This window comes from Brassica napus, chromosome C5 (genome assembly GCF_020379485.1).
Source record: "Brassica napus cultivar Da-Ae chromosome C5, Da-Ae, whole genome shotgun sequence".
In the NCBI taxonomy this organism is placed as follows: domain Eukaryota; kingdom Viridiplantae; phylum Streptophyta; class Magnoliopsida; order Brassicales; family Brassicaceae; genus Brassica; species Brassica napus.
This window is the reverse complement of record NC_063448.1, coordinates 15,862,670-15,882,656: the sequence shown is the minus strand read 5'-3', so window position 1 is coordinate 15,882,656 and position 19,987 is coordinate 15,862,670. Positions and strand designations below refer to the sequence as shown.

Sequence of the window (19,987 nt, the reverse complement as noted above, 5' to 3'; positions counted from 1 at the left end):
TTTAACCATGGTTTGGTTAGATAAACCCAAGCAGCCACGGTCACAAGAAGTTAAAAAGAAAGGAACCCACACACACTGACTCTATATAATGTTCTGTTGACTATCATCTTTTTTCTTGTTTTCTCTCTGCAAGATTCGATACCAATGGAAGAACGTCAAGAGCTTCGTCGTTTGATCCCTCGCCAACTCGTTGCAACCGTGCTCAGCCTTTACACAATCTACTACGAAGGAGAATCTGGTTTCGACCTCTTACCAGATCAAAACCACTGATCCCAATATCACTCATCTCGCTTTTGCGGATGATATTATGGTCTTCTTCGATGGAGAGAAACAGTCTCTGGATCATATTGCTCAGACATTTGAAGCATTCTCTAGGTGGTCAGGACTCACTATGAACAAAACCAAGACAGAATTATATGCAGCAGGTCTGAACCTGTAGCATCCCCGATCCTGGATAGGCTCGTCCGGACAGACCTTAGTGCGAGGAGACGCACCAATCAGGTCACATGACCTAAAGACAAGCGTAGCATGGTCCATTAGCATGGTTAAGGGCAACATATAACTGAAACTTAGCCAAGACAAGGCGGAGACAAGCTCAAAGGAGCTGGTCGAGTGTTATGGTAGCTGGACGATGCAATGGTGAGGCTCAGTCAGCTCATGGAAGCTTGGAGGTAGCTCACCAAGTGTAGGTCAGAATGAATTATGGGAGAACTTAGTCTAGGTCTGGAAATAGACCAAGGGACTTAGAAGGATTGAATAAGATGAAGAGAGCAAGCTGGACAAAGTGTCTAGCAGCTACGCGATGCAAGCAAGAAGCTCGGTTGGAGCTCAAGTAAAGTGTGTCAGCTCCCTGGGCTGGATGAGCTAGCTAAACAGCTAAATCATCTGGGACAATGAGCTAGCAAGCTCCGTGGATGTGGCAAAGGTGTGATCTAGCAATGTTGCATAGATCTAGATAGAATGGTTAGGAGAATGGAACCTCGGATTTGCATGACTTGATTTGGGTTCAGGATCAACCTTGGAGCTAGCTGGTAGTTGAGTATACTAACCATTAGCTGAGATGATTCGACCAGACAAGTATTATATTGGTTTTAGACCAATGGTTAAGTAGATATTATTCCGTTGTGCATAAGTTGAAATGATCTAAGCAACGGCTCGGTAACCGCTCGGACCCGACCACACTGGTCCGGACCGGAACACTCCGCCAAGCTGAGGTGAGCTGATTGCCAACTGTCCCCAGCTGAGTGAGCTAGTCCATCAGCTCCCATGAGCTGAACAACACTGAGTGAGCTGACACCACGCTCTATTGAGCTGATTGAGCTTGACCCGGGCCTCGTCCAGCTACCGGATAACTCGTCCAGCTCTAAATAACTTGTCTCCATCGTATCCAGGTCAAGTCTCAGCTGTCTGACGTCCTTAACCATCAATTTGGACCATGGCACACTTGTCTCAAGACCAGATGACCTGATCAGTGCATTGCCTCGCGCCAGAGTCCGTCCGGACGATCCTACGTAGGATCGGGGACATGACAGCCTTGCTCCTTGCCTATCTTGCAAATTCTAATATTTTACTCTTTTCTTACTTCATGTATGTCTATGTATTTTAAATGTTCTAATCTGCCTACCGTGCGAGCATGTATTTTAATATTCTACTAGATGAGTTTGTAATTCCCAACTTTACGGTTTGGACTTCTTTATAAACATTGTATTATTGCAAACTGTAATAATTGTTCTTGAGTTTTGTTCAACATTCGTAGATGAGTTTGGATTTTTATAAACATTGTATTATTGCAAACGGTAAAGTTGGGAATTACAAACTCATCCCGCGCAGGTAATCATCTAGTAGAATATTATAAACATTGTATTATTCCAAACTCTTGGAAACCATTTATGAAACCAAGCTTTATATTCATTGTCCACATCCGTAGATGAGTTTGGACTTTATAAACATTGTATTATTGCAAACTGTAAAGTTGGGAATTACAAACTCATCTAGTAGAATATTAAAATACATGCTCGCACTGTAGGCAGATTAGTAACATTTAAAATACATAGAAATACATGAAGTAAGCTTGGAGAAGAGGATTGGAAAAGATAAGAAGGATAGCTAAGCAAATGATATTAACATTGTTTTAATTATATGTTTTGATACCTTATCCAATGTATGGATAGGTTTTAAATACAAACCAAGGCATAAAGTTCAGATAAGTAAAAGACAATGTTTTACAACACCAACTTATTTAGTAATCTTCTCTCTCAAGCCAGAGTATTTGCTTTTTCTTCTATAGATCTTCCTTTAGCCACTTTTAACATGATCCACGAGTACCATTCTTTGCGTTGGTGACCAAGGAAACTCTCAGCCTATTAGAAAACAGGTTGAAGAAAGGCAGTCTTCACTTTTAACAGGATCCACGAGCACCTTCCTTTGCCTTGGTGACCTTTTCTTCTTCTTTAAGAAGGCCAAGGGGAACACTCGGCTTATCAGAAAACCGGTTGAAGAAAGGCGGTCTTCCATGAGATAGCTCAAACCAGGACCACACGCTGCTGACGAATGAAAAATCTCTGGTGATGAATGGACGTCCTCCGGTAGTAGGAAAGGCAGTAAGGCTTTCTCGTACGCATAAGAGCGTGTTGTAGCAGACCACACCTAATTGGTTGATGAGACGGGTCATATAAGTATTCATGTCTCCTGAGATGTAAAGAATATTGGCAGGAGTAGGATTATCAATCGACCATTCCATGATATCGACAAAAATCTTCTTAAACTTCTCAAATGGATCACCTCCTACATATATCAAATAACAAGGTTTGAAAATGAAGGCGGCGAGGAGCGCGATTGACTGAGGTATGGAGGCGGCGAGGCGTCAACGAGAGGAGCGAAGGTTGAGTTTTGAGGCTAGGTCTTTGGATCTGGTGTTGTGGCCGCGGGGTTCCTCCGGGAGTGGCTCAGCCTTAGAAGCTTCATCGGCGACGGATCCGTGGGTTGGTTTCGGACATGCCAAACCCGGTGAAGTCAACGATGCGGTCCAATTCGGAGGAGATACTCATGTTCGTCGGAGTAGGAGGACTAGTGCCTCCGGAACTTTCTTTCCCACCCTACTCTTTAGCTTTTGCAAATCTTTAGCTTTACAGCTTGTTGTATTGTTCCTTGTTTTGTCTCTTTTCTTTTTTTGGTCTGTCGCTGTTTGATATCGGAGAGACGGCGATCTATTGTTCCGGTGAACCCATTTTAGGGGATTATTAATATAATTATATTTAAAAAAAAAAAAAAAAAAAAGGTTTGAAAATGAACAATAAATTACAGAAAAACTGAACAATGAAGTAGAGAAAGGGTCTAAAAGATACACACCTTCCGGGAAGCGAGTGATCACCAGATTCTCTACGGGGGGATTTTCATTGATAAGGGAAGGACTTGTGCTATCATAAACCATGAATTTAACCCTACCATTATAGGAACTTTCATATAGGCATCGTTTAATGTTGCGCAGTACATGAATAAAATGTAAGTCAGCAGGGACTGGGCAACAATTAGTGACCCAAAACACGGCTGTCGGAGCATCTGCTAAATCTAACCATTAAAAAAAACGGACAAAGCACAATCAGATCTAAAGATTATATCCCAAATCTAACGATTAAGCAAAACGGACAAAGCATAACTATTTTGACAAGGAAGAAGCCGCGGATCTTACCGACGAAGTTGTAGGGAGTCATGGTTTGTTTTCAAGGATTGATGGAAGTTAGATACGTTAATTCGGCTTATGAGAGGTCAACAGATAAATAGGGTTGCCTTTTAGAGCTGCGGGTTTTTAGTTATAGTTAGGCCATTAGAAATCTGGGCCTGTTTAGAAAGTAATTACCTTTACGGATTCACTTGAAAATATTTTTCATGGAATGCTTTTTCTTTTCTTCTTTTTTAGAAAAAATTTAAATATTATTAATAAACCCGAGAATGGAAAAAAAGCTCGGATTACAATTCAAAATGTACAGAAATTAGGTTGACCCTCTAGGGTGAACTTTTAAATTCAGCCCACCCTTTACCACCAATCAAATTGACATATAGATTATTAATTAAAAGATATTAAATTAAATAAAAAATAGATACAAAAAATAAAAACGTTAATTTTAACGACGCTAACGCTTCCAGCTAAACTCTAAACCCTAAATTTTAAATTCTAAACCCTATACCCTAAATTCTAAACCCTATACCCTAAATTCTAAACCCAAATCCAAAACCCTAAACCCAAAACCTATACCCTAAACCCTAATCCTAGACCATAAACCCAAATTATATACTCTAAACCCAAAAACTAGACTATAAACCTAAAATTTATACCCTAAACCCAAGTCGTAGACCCTAAACCCAAACCGTAAATCTTAAACCCAAATTATATACCCTAAACCCAAAACTTTAACCATAAGTCCAAACGATAAACCCTAAACCCAAACCGTAAATCATAAACTCAAAACCTATACCCTAAACCCAAATCCTAGACGTAAAACCCAAACGGTAAACCCTAAACCCAAACCCCAAACTTATATGCTATAGGATTTGGGTTAAGGTTTAAGGTTTGGGTTTAGGGTTTAAGACTTGAGTTTAGGGTATAGGATTTAGGTTTATAGTCTATTTTTTTGGTTTAAGGTATATAATTTGGGTTTAGGGTCTAGGATTAGGGTTTAGGGTATGGGTTTGGGTTTAGGGGTTTGAATTTGGATTTAGAATTTAGGGTATAGAGTTTAGAATTTAAGATTTAGGGTTTAGGGTTTCGCTGGAAGCGTTAACGTCGTTAAAATTAATGTTTTTATTTTTTGTAGCTATTTTTTATTTAATTTAATATTTTTAGTTAATAATCTATGTGTAACTTTGATTGGTCCTAAAGAGCGGGGCTAACCTAAGTTTTGTTCATTCAAAATCTCATATTTAGCCTCGTTTGACCCATATATCTAGCGAAGGAGAGATTCACATTTTTCCTCAGATATCGGGGTCTTCATGTGCCGCTTCCAATGTAGCTGGTTTTCGATGAAATCGTCTAACTCGTAAAGAGAAAAGATGGCTTGAGACGCAAACAGAGGTAAATACTGAAACCCGACTACACAACTCGCCACCACACGCCAAGAAGCCAAACGAACCGGCATGTAGCCAAGAAACCAAGATCGCAAGCAAAACAGAAACACAGGCTCGAGGGGCGACTGCATCAAAACCGGAAAGAGCTCCAAGACCTGCAACAAAAGAAAGCGAGACAACATGATACTGAGATGTGAAGCTACGCCAATAGAAGTCACCAAGGCTTGCAAAACCCAAGCTTAGCGAGGGGATGCCTACTGTTACCTCCGAATACCAAAGACAATTTCTATACCACACTTACGGTGACTAAATAAAATAGGAGCTAAACCGCAATCTGGATGCAGAAACAAAGTCTTGAAGAGGAGATCACAGAGAGGGAGACCGCCGGTATTGTAACAACAAGGGCCATAGACGACCCTGCTCACAACACCTTCCATCTCCACGCACCAGCGCTGAACCGCCGGAAGCCGTACACCTTCGAGGAAGAGAATCTAAACTGTGGCCAAGAGGTTATAAGACCCACCGAGATACCAAGGTGAAGCCTTGAGACCAATCGACACAACAACCGAGGGGACACGCAGGTAAGAACCCACCCTCCACCACCGGATAGGTGAACCGTCACTCCACCTCTCCAAACAGGTGACACCGATGAAAAAGGAACCAGCTTGACAAGTCCTAAACATTGACTTCCAACCGTACCTCCGCCTCTCCAGCTGCCAGCTGCCACACCAATGAGTCGCCCAAACCGCCGTCACCAGCGTATCTCAACCACCAGGGTAACATACATATCGGAAAGAGCAAAATAAAAAGGAAAAGAACCCTCCGGATACAGAGAGACAGCAGCACACGCCAGAGGTTACCAGAGGTGAGATCTACTTTCGGTGCTTCGAGAGAGAAGGGAGTTGAGGAGAGAGGCCTAATGCTATCTTTCTTCACAGAATATTTTGGTTACATTCTTATATAATGTTCAGGTTTAATTGGTTAATATCGTCAAACAATCTATGAAAATAACAATCTAATATTAAAATCTAATCTATTAATTTAATTCTTATTTTTATCTCATGATAAATGTTATTTTTCTTTTATTGCTGTATTAATCTAGATGCTGACTGAAACATTTGGAGACATGTTGTTTGCTCCTCCTCTTGGAGAATGCTTAAAGGAACTCCCATCTCCCGAGTTTTTGAAAAAACGTATTCTCATGTCAACCAAACCTCCCAAAGAGTATAAGGAATCAAAGCATGAGCATGTTGTGAAGAAAGGTAACACTTCAGGTGGTGACAAGGTTTGTGAAGCAGCACTCATGTTCGTTTAAACTTGTGGGTTTTTTCCAGACGTCAAATTATTTATATATATAGTTCTTTCTTGTTGCAGAATGTTTCAGATGGAGATGTGGATGAAGATGACGACGAGGAAGACGATGATGAAGTACATAAGGTTAAGAAGAGTGAACCCCGGAATACAAGTTTTAGTATATAAATATTGAAAAATACACTGATATTTATTAATAACTGATGACGAAACAAATTACTTATGAAAAAATAAATCATTATATATTAACTACGTTGAACAAAACACAAGAATAATATGTTATAAAGTACTACGATCGGTCCGCACTGCGCGCAGAAATTAAACTATATATAATTTCCGTTTGAGAAGAATTACGACACCATTGTTTGTTAGGATATTGTTGTGGCTAAAAAATATTCAAGCAATTCTTTTTTGAGTAATTTGGGTTATAAAGAGTATTTTAAAATATTTTTTTTATTATAAAACTAAATATAGGAATTTATGCACCCATTATATTTTCGATTCAATTTTGGTTTTTTGATTCTAAAAAACCTACTCTAATATCCAACCCAAACCGAATCTTGTTTTTAGTTTGATTTGGTTCTTAGATTCCGGATAAATGTGTCAGTGTCTATTTGACAAATATGTTTTCTAGGTTGTTGTAGAGAAGGGAAGGATTTTGTCGAACTTTCCATTTGCTCAAGGTACTCTTCCAGTAAGATACCTGGGACTCCCTTTGATGGCTCGGACAATGAGAAGACAGGACTATATGCCATTAGTACAAAAAATCAGAGGCACAATAAGCACCTGGACCTGTAGATTCTTCTCATATGCAGGAAGGCTTCAACTTATAAAGTCAGTTTTGATGAGCATTGTGAACTTTTGGGCTGCAGTTTTCAGACTCCCAAATAAGTTTATGAAGGAAATAGAGCAACTCTGTGCTGCGATATGTAAAACAAAGAATGAAGGGGGAGGGGGGTCTAGGACATAGAGCTCTTAAGGAAGTAAATTTGGTCTGTGGTCTGAAGCTTATCTGGAGGATACTAACAGGAAAGTCGCTGTGTGGGAGATGGATAAAAGCTTATTTACTCAAAGGGAGAAGCTTCTGGCAGGTGAAGGTTATTACTCAGAGTGGATCTTGGATGTGGAGGATATTATTGAAGTTAAGAGAGGTGGCAAAGCAGTTCTATAAAAAAGAAATTGGGAATGACAGACATACTTCTTATTGGTATGATAATTGGTCATAACAGGGCGTTCTAATTGAGCTATGGAGCGAGAGAGGTATAATTTAGATGGGTATAAGAAGAGAAGCTAGTGTGGAGGAAGCTGTTCTAATTATGAGACGTAGAAGAAGATATCGAGCTGAGGTTCATAACTCTATTGAAGCTGAACAATGAGAAAAAAATGAGAAACAATGAAGAAGATCTGTCTATGTGGAAGAGAGGAGCTGGATATAAACACACTTTCTCGACGCAGGAAACGAGGTTGACGTTGAGAGAATCAAAACCACAGTGTCTCTGGACGAAAGGTGTTTGGTTCTCAGAGGCCACACCCAAATTTGCTTTTGTTACTTGGCTTGCAATGTTAGATAGAATGTCTACCATGGACAGAGTCTATCGATGGAACCAGAATGTGGACACAACTTGTGTGTTGTGTAAGCAAGCAGCTGAAACGCGTGATCATCTCTTTTTTGAATGCTCATACTCTGCTCAGATATGGGAGCAACTCACAAAAGGGATTTTGCGCGATCAATATACAAAAATTTGGCCTGAGATTGTGAGATTGTTGACGGATGGGAACAGAGAAAATAAAGCTCTCTTCTGTTTGAGATATGCTCTCCAAGCTTGTGTTCATGCAGTGTGGAGGGAGAGAAACAAGATAAGGCATGGAGATCAGCCTCTTCCTATGCCAAGACTGATGAAGTTCATAGACAAAGGGATAAGGAACAAGCTAAGTTTGTTGAGATCAACAAAGGTGAGAGGTAAAGAAATAGTCTCCAAGTTTGGTTTGCAACAAGAATGTAGATATAAGTCATTTCTAAAGTTGGAGTTGGAGTAGATTAAACTTTTGGTTTACACTTTGATGTAACAAGGTTTTTTTTTATGAATAAAATTTAACATTCATTAAAAAAAAATGATACATAATTATTTTATATAGTTTAAATATTTCCAAGTCAAATAAAGTTTTCACAAATAAATGGTTTGTATAGTAGAAATTTTATAAATTAATTCTATAAATTAATATTCAATAAAACAAACACGCTTAATTAAAAAAAAATATTTTATTTCAAATTAGACCGGATAAGATAATATTTTTTTAAGAAAATTTTATGTATGTATATGCTCACACTAAAAGTTTAAATTAATAATATATATATATCTCTTATATACTAAATCAAAAGTCACCTAGCCAATTAAATTCTGACACATAAAATATGTTTGCAATTTTTTTAAAAACAAAATAATGTTGAAAAACAACTGTAGGCGAGGGAAAAAATTTTTAGCAACGGCTTCTATAAACAAAATCCACTAAGAGCACTACACTACCCACGATCATCCTTCCTCCACAGTTTTTTATCTTCTCAGTTCCTATAAATTTGACACAGACTTGGATATAGCCTGTAATTACTCAAAAGAGACGCTTCCGTGATAGGTAATATATTCAAAAGGAGTAAAGGACATAGCCTGTAATCAAGTAAATTCGATAATTATTTGAATCTTATCAAATGTTTGCAATCTCTAAATGGAGGCCTGATGTTTGTTAAAAAAAGTTTGTTCGAGCCCATGATCAAAACAAGTTAGTGTTTGATTTGAAACAACGATGTCAAATTGTAACTTTTTGCTTTGTTCTGTCTGATTTTGTGTTACAGGAGCATAAGGTTTAAAGCATTACAAAGCAAAGTAGGAAAGAAATTGTTGCTGCGATGAGGAAGAGCTCCTGGTGATATATACAAACCGTCTTTGCAAGATCCGATCCTGGATTCCTCAATCCAACCAGACCGTGGCTTACTTATTCATTTCATTCAGTTTGATTCCTTTACTTCCGATTTCATATGTAATATTTTTCTAAGTATTTTTCAGAGTTCTGAGGTTCATTCAATCATATCTAGACAATCAGATTCAAGTAAAGCAAATTGTTATTTTATAGATACTTAAACAAGATCCATACAACATCCATTCGTTCTTAATACATAAGTTGCACACTAGGCTATCATAAGTTCACAACAAGCACAATAGGTTATCAATATTTCACATCTATCAACAATGACCCAATCACCACACATCTTCCCACGGCTGGAGTCCTCACAGTTCCTTCCCTTTACCACGGTCCAAGTCTGTACCTGGAACCACAAACACAACACACAAGCATATGATCAAATAACCTAACACAAGGATCTATCATTGCATGGCTAGTTCCATAACTAATCATCAAACTACACATCAGGCCCTAATCTGGCCGATTTCAAAAGTGTTACAAAAACTAAATAAAATTCACTAAAACTCATGATAAATCTCAACTAAGAGATTCCCATAATCAGAATCCAATGAATCGACCCGGATCATATGTTTCTTTGTGGATAATTGAAAACTTAGAATGTGTATCTAGAGTAAATTTTTATAAGATAAATATGAAAATAGAGTATAGTAGAGAACAAAGGGAGTCCAAGATTTTCTCTCATAAATTGTTCAGATCTCTCTCTCTCTCTCAAAGTTTAAGCTCTCTTTAGAAAACATAATATATGGTTTAAAAAACATAATATATGGTTTAAAACAGCTATTTTAATAAATGAAACTTGTAAACCAAAACTGTAATTTTGGAACAATTAAACAAAAATAATTAAAAATTGGTGTCGCTGTTTCCTAGTATACATATTTTGATTGATTAGAAATCCATGTAGTATTTATAAATCCAAATAAAATATGAAAATTTTTAAATTTTTTCGGATTAGTATTTACAAATCTGGAGGTTTTCTCTCGGATTTGAGTCCTTATATTTTTAACAAAAAAAATCCAAACAAATCCATTCAAATCCATTATAAAATAAAATTTATTAGTAAATACATACGGCTACGTGGAGCCGCAGCTGATCAGCATCTTCAACGGAGGTGTTAATCTTCGTTATCAGACTACGCTTGATACAGCCAACGAGGGAAATTTCAACACAAGGAGTCCAGAAAATGCGATTAGGCTGATAGAGAACATAGCTACCGTTAGAGCTTTCGAGAAAATGAGCGAAAAACAAGGAAATGGAGTCAAACCTAATGCTGATATAGCTGAAATTAGGGAATCCTCAGACTCGCTTTATTCCCTTTTGACGGATCAAAACGAATCCCGAGTTTTCAAAATAGAGGATAATAACCCGTCGAATCTGGAAGGACAAACAAAACCCACATATGCAGTGGATCTTCATGATCAGCACACTGGGTTTAGTGATCTTAGGCTTTACCTGAAGATATGATGCGATGAACAGCCCGTACAGGGAAAAGATTAAATCTAGGTTAAATCAAACATTTACTGGAAATCAGAAAATAGGTGTAAATCTGGGTGAAAAGATTGATTTAGTTCACTACGAGCTGAGGAAAAAATTTGAAACCCTGAATGAATATATTAAGCGAATAGATAGTCAATTAGCCAAGATCGCGATAGCTATAAAAAGAGAAAAATGATCTCTCTCTAGTTTAAAACCTGGTTGTGAGCTATTTTATAAATAAATGAAACTTGTGAACCAAAACTGTAATTTTAGAACATTTAAACAAAAATAGTTAAAAAATCTTTTTTGTGGGCGTCGCTGTTTCCTATTATATAACTGGATTGGGGATCGTTTTCTCTCTAAATAGAACCCTAAAATTGAAAATATCTCCCAAATCTTTCGAAGCATCCGAGTCTCTCGCTATTGTTGTTCGGCGAAGCTAAGTTTGCTTAATCTCTCATCTAGTTTGGAGATGGATAGAAAGAAGGAAGAAGCTTTGGTCGCGGCCGAGGTCGAAACCGGCGGTTCTGAGGTTATGAGGTCGACGGCATCGGCTGTCGAGGATGCGGATGATGAAGTTGACTACGATGATGATTATTATGGTGAGAGTGACGGAGAGAGTGGCGATCCTCTGTCATCAGACGAAGAAGAAGACAAAGAAGATTTGCTGGCTGAGAAGCAATTCGTTAAGGCCCCCATTGCAGTCTTTTGGGATGTTCGGAGTTGTGGAATCCCTGAAGATTGTGATGATTTCTAGGGTCGTAACAAATGTAAGATTGGCTCTCAATAAGATGAATTATCTTGGTATGATCCGTTTCTTCGGTTTTGGGGATTGTTATCGTACGTACCCCTAGGAAAATCAATAACTCCATTGCTCGCAGCGGAATCACGTACCTACACGTAATTGGAAACGGTGAATCCCTTAAACTCTCTCTACGATTTCTTTAGTGTTGATGCATGACTTAATTATCTCCTCTCTTTTTTGTTTTGTTTTGTTTTTAGGAGATAAGTATGCAGACTTTAGCTTTATAACTGAGGGAATGTTATCCCGGGCACAAGAGTTTCCTTCCCCTACAAACTATCTGCTAATCTCGGGAGACAGTAAGTTATCTATTACTCTTAATCTATTGAAGAAGAAAGGGCACAATATACTGCTAGCACAGCCTAATGGAGAAGCATCAGGGCCTCTAATTAAGGATGCATCATCTGTGTGGTTCTGGGATACTCTCAAGCTTGGTGGGAGCCCTCTCATCCCGAACCATGCAACTTCGCATCCCACCTCTAGCCCCGCTCAGCCTGATGACACTGATGCACTGAGCCCGAGCCTGAAGCGGCAAAAGTGCTTTTGACAACATGGAAATCGAATCATATGATTATTTGTGTTCCGCAAACGACAAAACCTGCCTTGTCTTAGTTTCAGTATTCTAAATAACCTTTTGACCTGTTTTGAAAACTCGTATCTATGACTATGTTTAATGTTTTAGCATCTGTTCCTTGGTTGTGTGATTCTGATAACCTGTTTTAGCATCCCCTCAAATTTGCTTCGGTTGTGTGATTCTTATAACACATGTTTTAGCATGTGTTCTCATATGCTAACTTCAGAAATGTGAATCAGTCCATTTTCTCTTGATGATGATCTTTCTTTGTTTTTGTTGGCTACCACATACCTTCTTTCCTGCATTGTTTTGTGTTTGGAGAACGTTAGTGTTGTCACCTTGGTCATCCTAGTGTTGACCTGAATGGTTCAAGTAGATTCAATCGTTGGTCCATGATGTTTTGAACGATATTTGTTCACCATCTTTAGAGATGGACGCTTCCTAAAACGGAGAGATAAAGGTGTAGAGTAGATAAAGCTATTGAGACATGCTTCCCCGTCTCGACCTTGACAATGTAATCCTTCCAGCTTTTTCATCTGTCGGAACGATTCCGTGACCAACTATTCTGAGATAGATTCTTAAACCTGATTCTTGCAGTTTCACTTAGGATTAGGGAATGTTCGTTTTTTTTTTAGTATTAAATTGGACATCATCTAAATGAATTTTAAAATTTTGGTTTAAGATAACATTAATACAGATAAGTTTAAATGGATAGAGATAAATCTGTCCAAAATAACAAATGACGAATATATCTTTAATCTAACAGAAACTTATATCCAAGTTCAATTTTTTTTTTTTTTTACCAAAATCGTAAAACCACAAAAATTCATTTTCCTGTTAAAATCACAAAAAAAAACATATTTTCTGCCAAATTTGCGAAAACGTATTTTCACGCCAAAATCATAAAAACGCATTTTCCCACCAAAACTGTGAACACGCATTTTGCCACAAAAAAAAAAAAAGCAAATTTGCATTTTTTTCACCAAAACCGAAAACCACATTATCCCACACAACCGCAAAAGCATATTCCCGCAAAAATGCATTCTCTCTGAAATGACAAAAAATACATTTTCCATTAAAACCACAAAAATGTATTTTTTGGTCAAAGCTACAAAAATGCATTTCCCGCAAAAATCCAAAAATACATTTTCCGCAAAACAGTAGAAACACACTTTCCCGTCAAAACTGCAAAAACGCATTTTCCTCTATACCACAACGACGCATTTTCCGCCAAAAACCGCACAAAATGCACTTTCCGCCGAAACCGCAAAAATACATTTTCTCACAAAAAACACAATTTCCCGCCAAAACCGCAAAACACATTTTTTGCCAAAACCGCACAAAACGCATTGTTCCGACGAAACCAAAAATGTTTTCCCACCAAAATCATAAAACATACTTTGCCGCCAAAACAAAAAAAAACGCACTTTCCCGCCAAAACCACAGAACTCATTTTTCTGTAAAAACTGCAAAAACGCATTTCCCACTAATACTGAAAATTATCCTTTTCCCACTAAAGCCATATAACTTTTCCCGGCAAAACCACAAAATTATGTTTTCTCGCCAAAACCACAAAATCATATTTTCTCGCCAAAATCACGAAAATAATGTATTTTTCAGCTGAAATCTTAAAATTATATTTCCCATCAAAACAATATTTTAACATAATCATATTGTCTCACACTGGATTCTTAGTGTTGAAGTTTCCTTCACAAGCTGTGTCCATAGCCATCTGATATTACAGCGCGATGCCTCTGAAGAAAGTGTTGAGCAGTATGGTGTGGACAGTCTCGTTGGTAAGACTTGAATCTGATCCATGAGCTAAGCTAGTGTGTAGTACATTGAAAGCATCTGAGGTTAGTAATGACTCATTTCCATCTATCATAAATTGCAGAAGCGAGAGTAGTTAATTCCAAATCAAGTGAGTCTCTGCTGTTTTCAAACCTTTCTCAGACATTTAATTCTATGTTTTGCTTGAAGACAAGCAAAAAGATAAGTATGGGGATGCCGATATTTCATGGATTTTACCCACTTTTAACCATGATTTATATATGTTTTTAGAGTTTTTTATATGCATTTGGAGTCTTTTCAGAGCTTTTACAGGTTTAGGTACTCATTTGAGGGAAATTGTGATTTTGGAGCATTTAGGAACCTTTTAAAGAATTATGCTGAAATCACTCAGGCGGATTGATTATTGAAGATAACCATCGATCGACATATCACTTTAACCATCGATCGAAAGAGAGATATTGATGTCGATCGACGGCGAGCTATCCGCGAGAACAACATTTAAGGATAACAAGTTTTACCCAATATTCCAAGTTATTGCACTATAAGTTTGTGGCCGCATGTTAGGCTATTTATGAGGGTTTTGTATCATTTTAGAGGCAGGCCTTCTGGAGACTTCTTCCACTATCGTCACACACTTGAAGAGGAGGCTTACTTGATAGCTTGCAGAGTTTAGGAGAGGAGAGAGAGATATGAACTTCATAACATAGAAGATCTTGAGCTCCTTTTTTTTTTCTTTGTCTTGTTACTTTTCATACTCATTTCATTTGAAGTATTATTCAGACCATCATGACCATGTTTCTTATGAATATGTCTGAGTAGTATTATTGTTAGATTAGGGTTCTTCAAAGGGTGATTTATGTATTGCTAATATGAATTGCTGTTAGGGTATTTTAATAGTTCTTCATCTAATTGTTCTTAATGCTAAGTCTAGGATTGATTACCCTAAACCTAGATCTTAGGTTTAACTAGTGCAAGCGGAAACTTGGTTAAATGTCTGAAACTAAACTAGTATGATCTAATTTACTAGATACACACGGAAGTTGGTCTAAAAAATCAGACAACCTATTCAAACCTGCTCGCAAAGCGTGCTAGAAGGAACATCGATCGACGACTCCATAGTTGCATCGATCGACGGGATGAAAGGTGTATCGATCAATATTCTCATAGAGTCATCGATCGACACTTTCTCAAGATCAACAAGCGACATCTGAGATCTAGACATTAGATAATCTAAACAAATGGAAGTTGACAGATTATACTTAAGTTTGAGTTCGAGAACATTTAGTTTATAATTCCTAAATAATTTAGTTACATTTGCATACTTGCCATACCTGAGAATTATCCCAAGTAACCCTTTGCAAAACAGTTACAACCTAAAACCATTCAATCGAACAATCACTTTGTTCAAAACCGATTTACTGCTTTAATCATAATTGTCTAGCTTTACTTCGAAGACTACACATCTATTGTGTAATCCTATAGTCTTTGTGGATTCGACCCCTAAGTATTACAACTGAACCTCTTATTTGAGAGAGTAAATCACTCCTTAGGGTAATTGTTCTTAATGCTAAGTCTAGGATTGATTACCCTAAACCTAGATCTTAGGTTAACTAGCGCAAGGGGAAGCTTGGTTAATTGCCTGAAACTAAACTAGTATGATCTAATTTACTAGATACACACAGAAGTTGGTCTAGAAAATTAGAGAACCTATTCAAACCTGCTTGCAAAGCTTGCTAGAAAGAACATCGATCGACAACTGCATAGTTGCATCGATTGACGGGCTGAAAGTTATATCGATCAGTATTCTCATAGAGTCATCGTTCTACACTTTCTCAAGATAAACAAGCAATAGTCTATCCACTGTCGTTTCTTTAGCGTATCTATTGTCTATAAGACCTCAACTGTCATCTGTTGATCTTGAGAAAGTGTCGATCGCCGATTCTATTGGAATATTGATCGATACACCTTTCACGACGTCGGTCGATTAATCTATTCGATTATCGATCGATGATGCTTCTAGAAAGCTTTACGATGGGTTGAATATGCTTACTAGGCTTCCTAAATTAGTTGTCGCCTGTTTCTAGCAATCCTAGCTTAATATGGACTAATTCAGATAAGAGACCAAGCTGCCGCTTACGCCTAATTATTCTAATATCAGAGTTCTAATTAGCTACTTTAGAACACAAAAAATAAGAGCAATCCTATTTATGAATATCACAACTTAGCGATTCTATATTTGGAGCTAACCCTTCATAACCTATTTGAACCCTAAACCTAACAAGAGAACTACGCAGACATAGTTAAGCAATTCATAACAAGATATAAAGAAAATTGCATAGTATAGATAGATAAAAATAATGGAGTTCCAATAACAAGCTCTGAAGGAGTCTTGGATCTTCTCTCCAAATCTACTAAAAACCCTTAAATTTTGTTGTATGAAAGTAAGAAAATAGGACAGTGTGTGTTGTCTAGAACAATGGCAGAGCACATAAATACTTAGGTTAAACCTCGTCAGGGGAAATTTTGTAATTAGTGAAGTCTTGGGCTTTAAGTCGGCTGGAACCAAGTCGGTTTCTACGCGCTTCGCTGTCGATCGATCGATTATTGTCTCTGATTGTCGATGCCCGGTCTTGTTCGATGGTCAGCTCGGGTAACTTCTCCTTTTATCTCCAAAATGCTCCAAAAACATCACTTTCTTCCAAATCACTCCTGAACCTATAAATATTCTAAATAGACTCCAAAACATAATAGTTATATCCTAAAACACTTATATACCATGGCTGAAAGTGGGTAAAATCCATGGTATATCAATATTCCTATAGAATAATCGATTGACATTTTCTCAAGATCAACATGCGATAGTTGAGGTCTTACATATAGTAATAGATAATCTAAAAATACGACAGTTGATATATTATTGCTAGTGTTTGAGTTCTTTAATACCAAGCATGCAATATTAGCTTCCATATCATTATAATCATGATTACCTGAATAGAAATCTTAAGTCGATCTTAGATTTTTGTACGTGCATACTTAATCTGTATGTTATCTTTCTCAATATAATACTGCTCGTATAAATCTAGAGTTTTTCTTGTTTCACGACTAAAATGATGTATAAACAATAAAAATATGCCACATTATATTCTGTTTGTAAAAAGAAAAATAAAAAATAATAATAAAATAGTATTAATTGCCAAAAAAAAATTCAATGTTATTAACGCCGTCAACAAAACCTTAAACATTAGCCGTTATCAAAACCCTAAACCCTAAATCTTTGGAATCCTAGAACCATATCATAGGGTTTAGGGTTCTTATAGTGTAGGGTTAGGGTTCCTATATAGGGTCTAAGATTTAATGCTTAGGTTTTGAGATTAGGACTTAGGGTTTGAGTTTATAGTTTTGTTGACGGCTCTTTGGAATCCTAGAACCCTATCATAGGGTTTAGGATTCTTATAGTGTAGGGTTAGGGTTCCTATATAGGGTCCAAGATTTAAGGCTTAGGTTTTGGGATTAGGACTTAGGGTTTGAGTTTATAGTTTTGTTGACGGCGTTAACAACGTCGAAGTTTTTTTTTTTTTTGGTAATTAATATTATTTTCTAAATGTTTTTTTCTTTTTTTTACAAACATAATATGACATCACAAAATTTTATTAACTATTATTTTAGTGGTTCACTTTTGGGGTGAACTCGCAAAAAACTTATAAATCTATGCTAGTAGACAGGTTGCAACTTATATATATATATTAGATATCATCAAATTTAACACAGCATTACCAATAACAAATACAATTATTAAATTGCCAAGCTCCTAGGCTCTTTGACATCTAAATTTCGAATTCAATCAACTGATCAATAACATCCGGATGCTAAATACAAGCGTACCAAAATCATATAACCAATCGTATGGTTTAAATATTCTTTAATTTGTTGTAAAGTGCATGCAGTGATTTTATTGATGAATGCGATTGTTCAGGGAAAAGAGAATAATAGTAACCCAGATGACAAAAAAACTCAGCCGTACATACATGAATACAATACAAACCAGACACTACATATTCACATGTCACCCGCCTTCAAGCAGTACTCCTTTTTAACCTACTATATACTCCTATTATAACAAAAAAAACATATATGGAACTTACCACAGCTCGGGTCAACGATATAAAATGCGATACTTTTCCTTAATAACATATCAAATGATCGATCATATAATGCACACCCTACAATCTAACTAGAGATTCCTATTTTTTGCTATTTCAGACATATTGCACATGCATATATGGATAGATAATCATACCGAACGATTCAGCTAGATAGATATCTATATAGTAAAAGCTGTTCTTGTACTGTTTTGTCCTGCATAAACGACCGACCGAAACGGTGTGTTTCCCGATGATAAGCTTACCACATACTTACACGGCTCTCTCTATTGTAGAGGATGGATTCGACCACCCCTCAAGGCCCAAATAACAGACGGCCCGGCCCATACAAAGCATAGCAACAGTTCGGCGCGGCGGTTCGGAGTGCCGATCTCTCGACGCGTTATGAGAGTACTTTTAATCGGTCGCATGTCGACTAAACGCATCCGGCTCAACGGCTCCTAAGCAACGTGGGCTTCTCGGCCCAACGAGTTAAAAGCCCACAAAGGCGACGTAGGTTAGGTCACGGAAGAGCACCAAGTCGGCTATTAAAGAAAGGAGGGATGCAACGTAGAGAGAATCCGAAATCACACACACTCACTTGGCGGCTAGATTAGGGTTTAACTTTATTATCTCGCCGTGTTGTATCTTTCTGGTAAAGCTCTTCGAGCTCCGGCACTCTTTCCCTTGCGCATCTCTTTCCCTTGTAACCGACGAAACCCTTTTCCGACCATCAATAAGACGTCTTTGTTTAACCCACATCTAAAATCGAACGTTCCCTCATTCAGCACCGTTTCCCGATCAAACAGTTGGCGCCCACCGTGGGGCTATTAGCAAAGTAACGTCGACAAAATGGCGACGAGCAACGACGTCTCTTCCTCTGGAGAAGAGCGTGAAGCTTCTGAGACGACGCCTGCATCCTTTCCCGTGACTCCGGCGCCGCTACCACCCGCTTCCATAGAAACTATCATGGGGCGCCTTGCACAGCAAGACGCAGCCCAGAAGGCGGCGACCGACCAAATCGCGGCGCTCGCAAAAATCTTAGCCTCTCTCACTGGGAACGTGGAAGCCTCGACGGCGCAGTACCAAAGACATTTGTTTAGCACAGAGAAAGCGATCGGCGCGATACCGGCGCACGCTGAAGACCAAGATGTCAACGACGGCGATACGGCTCAAACCCCTGGAGATTTCGACGCACAGACCATAAACGAGCTCGCCGCGTTAAAAAAATCAGTGCTCGATATAAACTCCAAGATTCACAACCTGACGACGTCCGCTCCTCAGATCGAGCGCGTCCTCGCAGAGTCTCTCCGGATGCCGTTCACAGAAAAAATAACGAAGGTTCGACTCCGAAAGATGGAAAAGCTCCGTCTTCCGACCTTCGACGGCGTTTCCGACCCTTCTGCCCATGTCACGTCCTTCAACATCGCGATGCGACGCGCGAACCTCTCTGAAGAAGAAAAAAGACGCCGGCTTTTGTCAGCTTTTCGTCGAAACCCTAGAAGGGATCGCTCTCAACTGGTTCACCGGCCTCCAAGAGAACTCCGTCAGCAGTTTTCACGACCTCTCGACGGCTTTCCTCAAAAATTATATCATGTTTACTCGTCAAAAAGCCACCGCCACGGATCTCTGGAATCTCAACCATGCTAATGGACAGAGCCTGAGGGATTTCATGGAGAAATTTAAATATGTCGTCTCGAAAGTCGACGTACCAGACCACATAGCTATGGAATCGTTGATGAACACCCTCCATATTAAATCACCGTTCCGAGCTGACCTCTACTGACACCCGACGAGATCCCTGCCACACGCTATCGCCCGATCCAACAACTTCATTCGTATGGAAGAAGACACCAGAGC

At 38.3% G+C, this 19,987-nt stretch overlaps 2 protein-coding genes and 2 long non-coding RNA genes across 9 annotated transcripts; 2 read left to right on the top strand and 2 right to left on the bottom strand.

Annotated features, from left to right (window-relative positions):
- Positions 1 to 2,115: 2,115 nt before the first annotated feature.
- Positions 2,116 to 4,044, bottom strand: LOC106399402. Of its 6 annotated transcripts, none has more exons than XR_007324188.1 (3): positions 3,689 to 4,039; positions 3,349 to 3,567; positions 2,116 to 3,206 (listed from the first exon to the last, which is right to left on the bottom strand). XR_007324188.1 is itself a non-coding variant. In XM_013839889.3 (3 exons), exons 1-3 carry the CDS (start codon positions 3,708 to 3,710, stop codon positions 2,399 to 2,401), a joined length of 435 nt encoding a protein of 144 aa, XP_013695343.2. In that variant the 5' UTR covers positions 3,711 to 4,044; the 3' UTR covers positions 2,116 to 2,398. The 6 variants fall into 6 exon arrangements, 5 of the variants coding, with proteins under 5 accessions (XP_013695343.2, XP_048614977.1, XP_048614976.1 ...); XM_013839889.3 differs by having other exon boundaries at positions 2,116 to 2,688; positions 3,445 to 3,567; positions 3,689 to 4,044; XM_048759020.1 differs by having other exon boundaries at positions 2,116 to 2,646; positions 3,689 to 4,043.
- A 3,711-nt stretch (positions 4,045 to 7,755) lies between these two features.
- On the top strand, positions 7,756 to 8,409 carry LOC106398775. Its single transcript, XM_013839284.2, has one exon. It carries the CDS (start codon positions 7,756 to 7,758, stop codon positions 8,407 to 8,409), a length of 654 nt encoding a protein of 217 aa, XP_013694738.2.
- A 1,066-nt stretch (positions 8,410 to 9,475) lies between these two features.
- LOC125587812 lies at positions 9,476 to 11,009 on the bottom strand. The gene is made up of 3 exons (XR_007324187.1): positions 10,610 to 11,009; positions 10,417 to 10,539; positions 9,476 to 9,691 (listed from the first exon to the last, which is right to left on the bottom strand). It is a non-coding gene; the product is annotated as an uncharacterized LOC125587812 (long non-coding RNA).
- A 137-nt stretch (positions 11,010 to 11,146) lies between these two features.
- On the top strand, positions 11,147 to 12,449 carry LOC106399458. The gene is made up of 2 exons (XR_007324186.1): positions 11,147 to 11,734; positions 11,824 to 12,449. It is a non-coding gene; the product is annotated as an uncharacterized LOC106399458 (long non-coding RNA).
- Positions 12,450 to 19,987: the final 7,538 nt, after the last annotated feature.

Coding starts and splice junctions, on each gene's coding strand:
- LOC106399402 (XM_048759017.1), bottom strand. CDS start 3,710: ATGACTCCCTACAACTTCGTCG. Junction 3,568..3,688: donor GACTCCCTACAACTTCGTCG/GTAAGATCCGCG, acceptor TTTAATGGTTAG/ATTTAGCAGATGCTCCGACA. Junction 2,785..3,348: donor GATCACTCGCTTCCCGGAAG/GTGTGTATCTTT, acceptor TGATATATGTAG/GAGGTGATCCATTTGAGAAG.
- LOC106398775 (XM_013839284.2), top strand. CDS start 7,756: ATGAGAAACAATGAAGAAGATCTGTCTATGTGGAAGAGAGGAGCTGGA.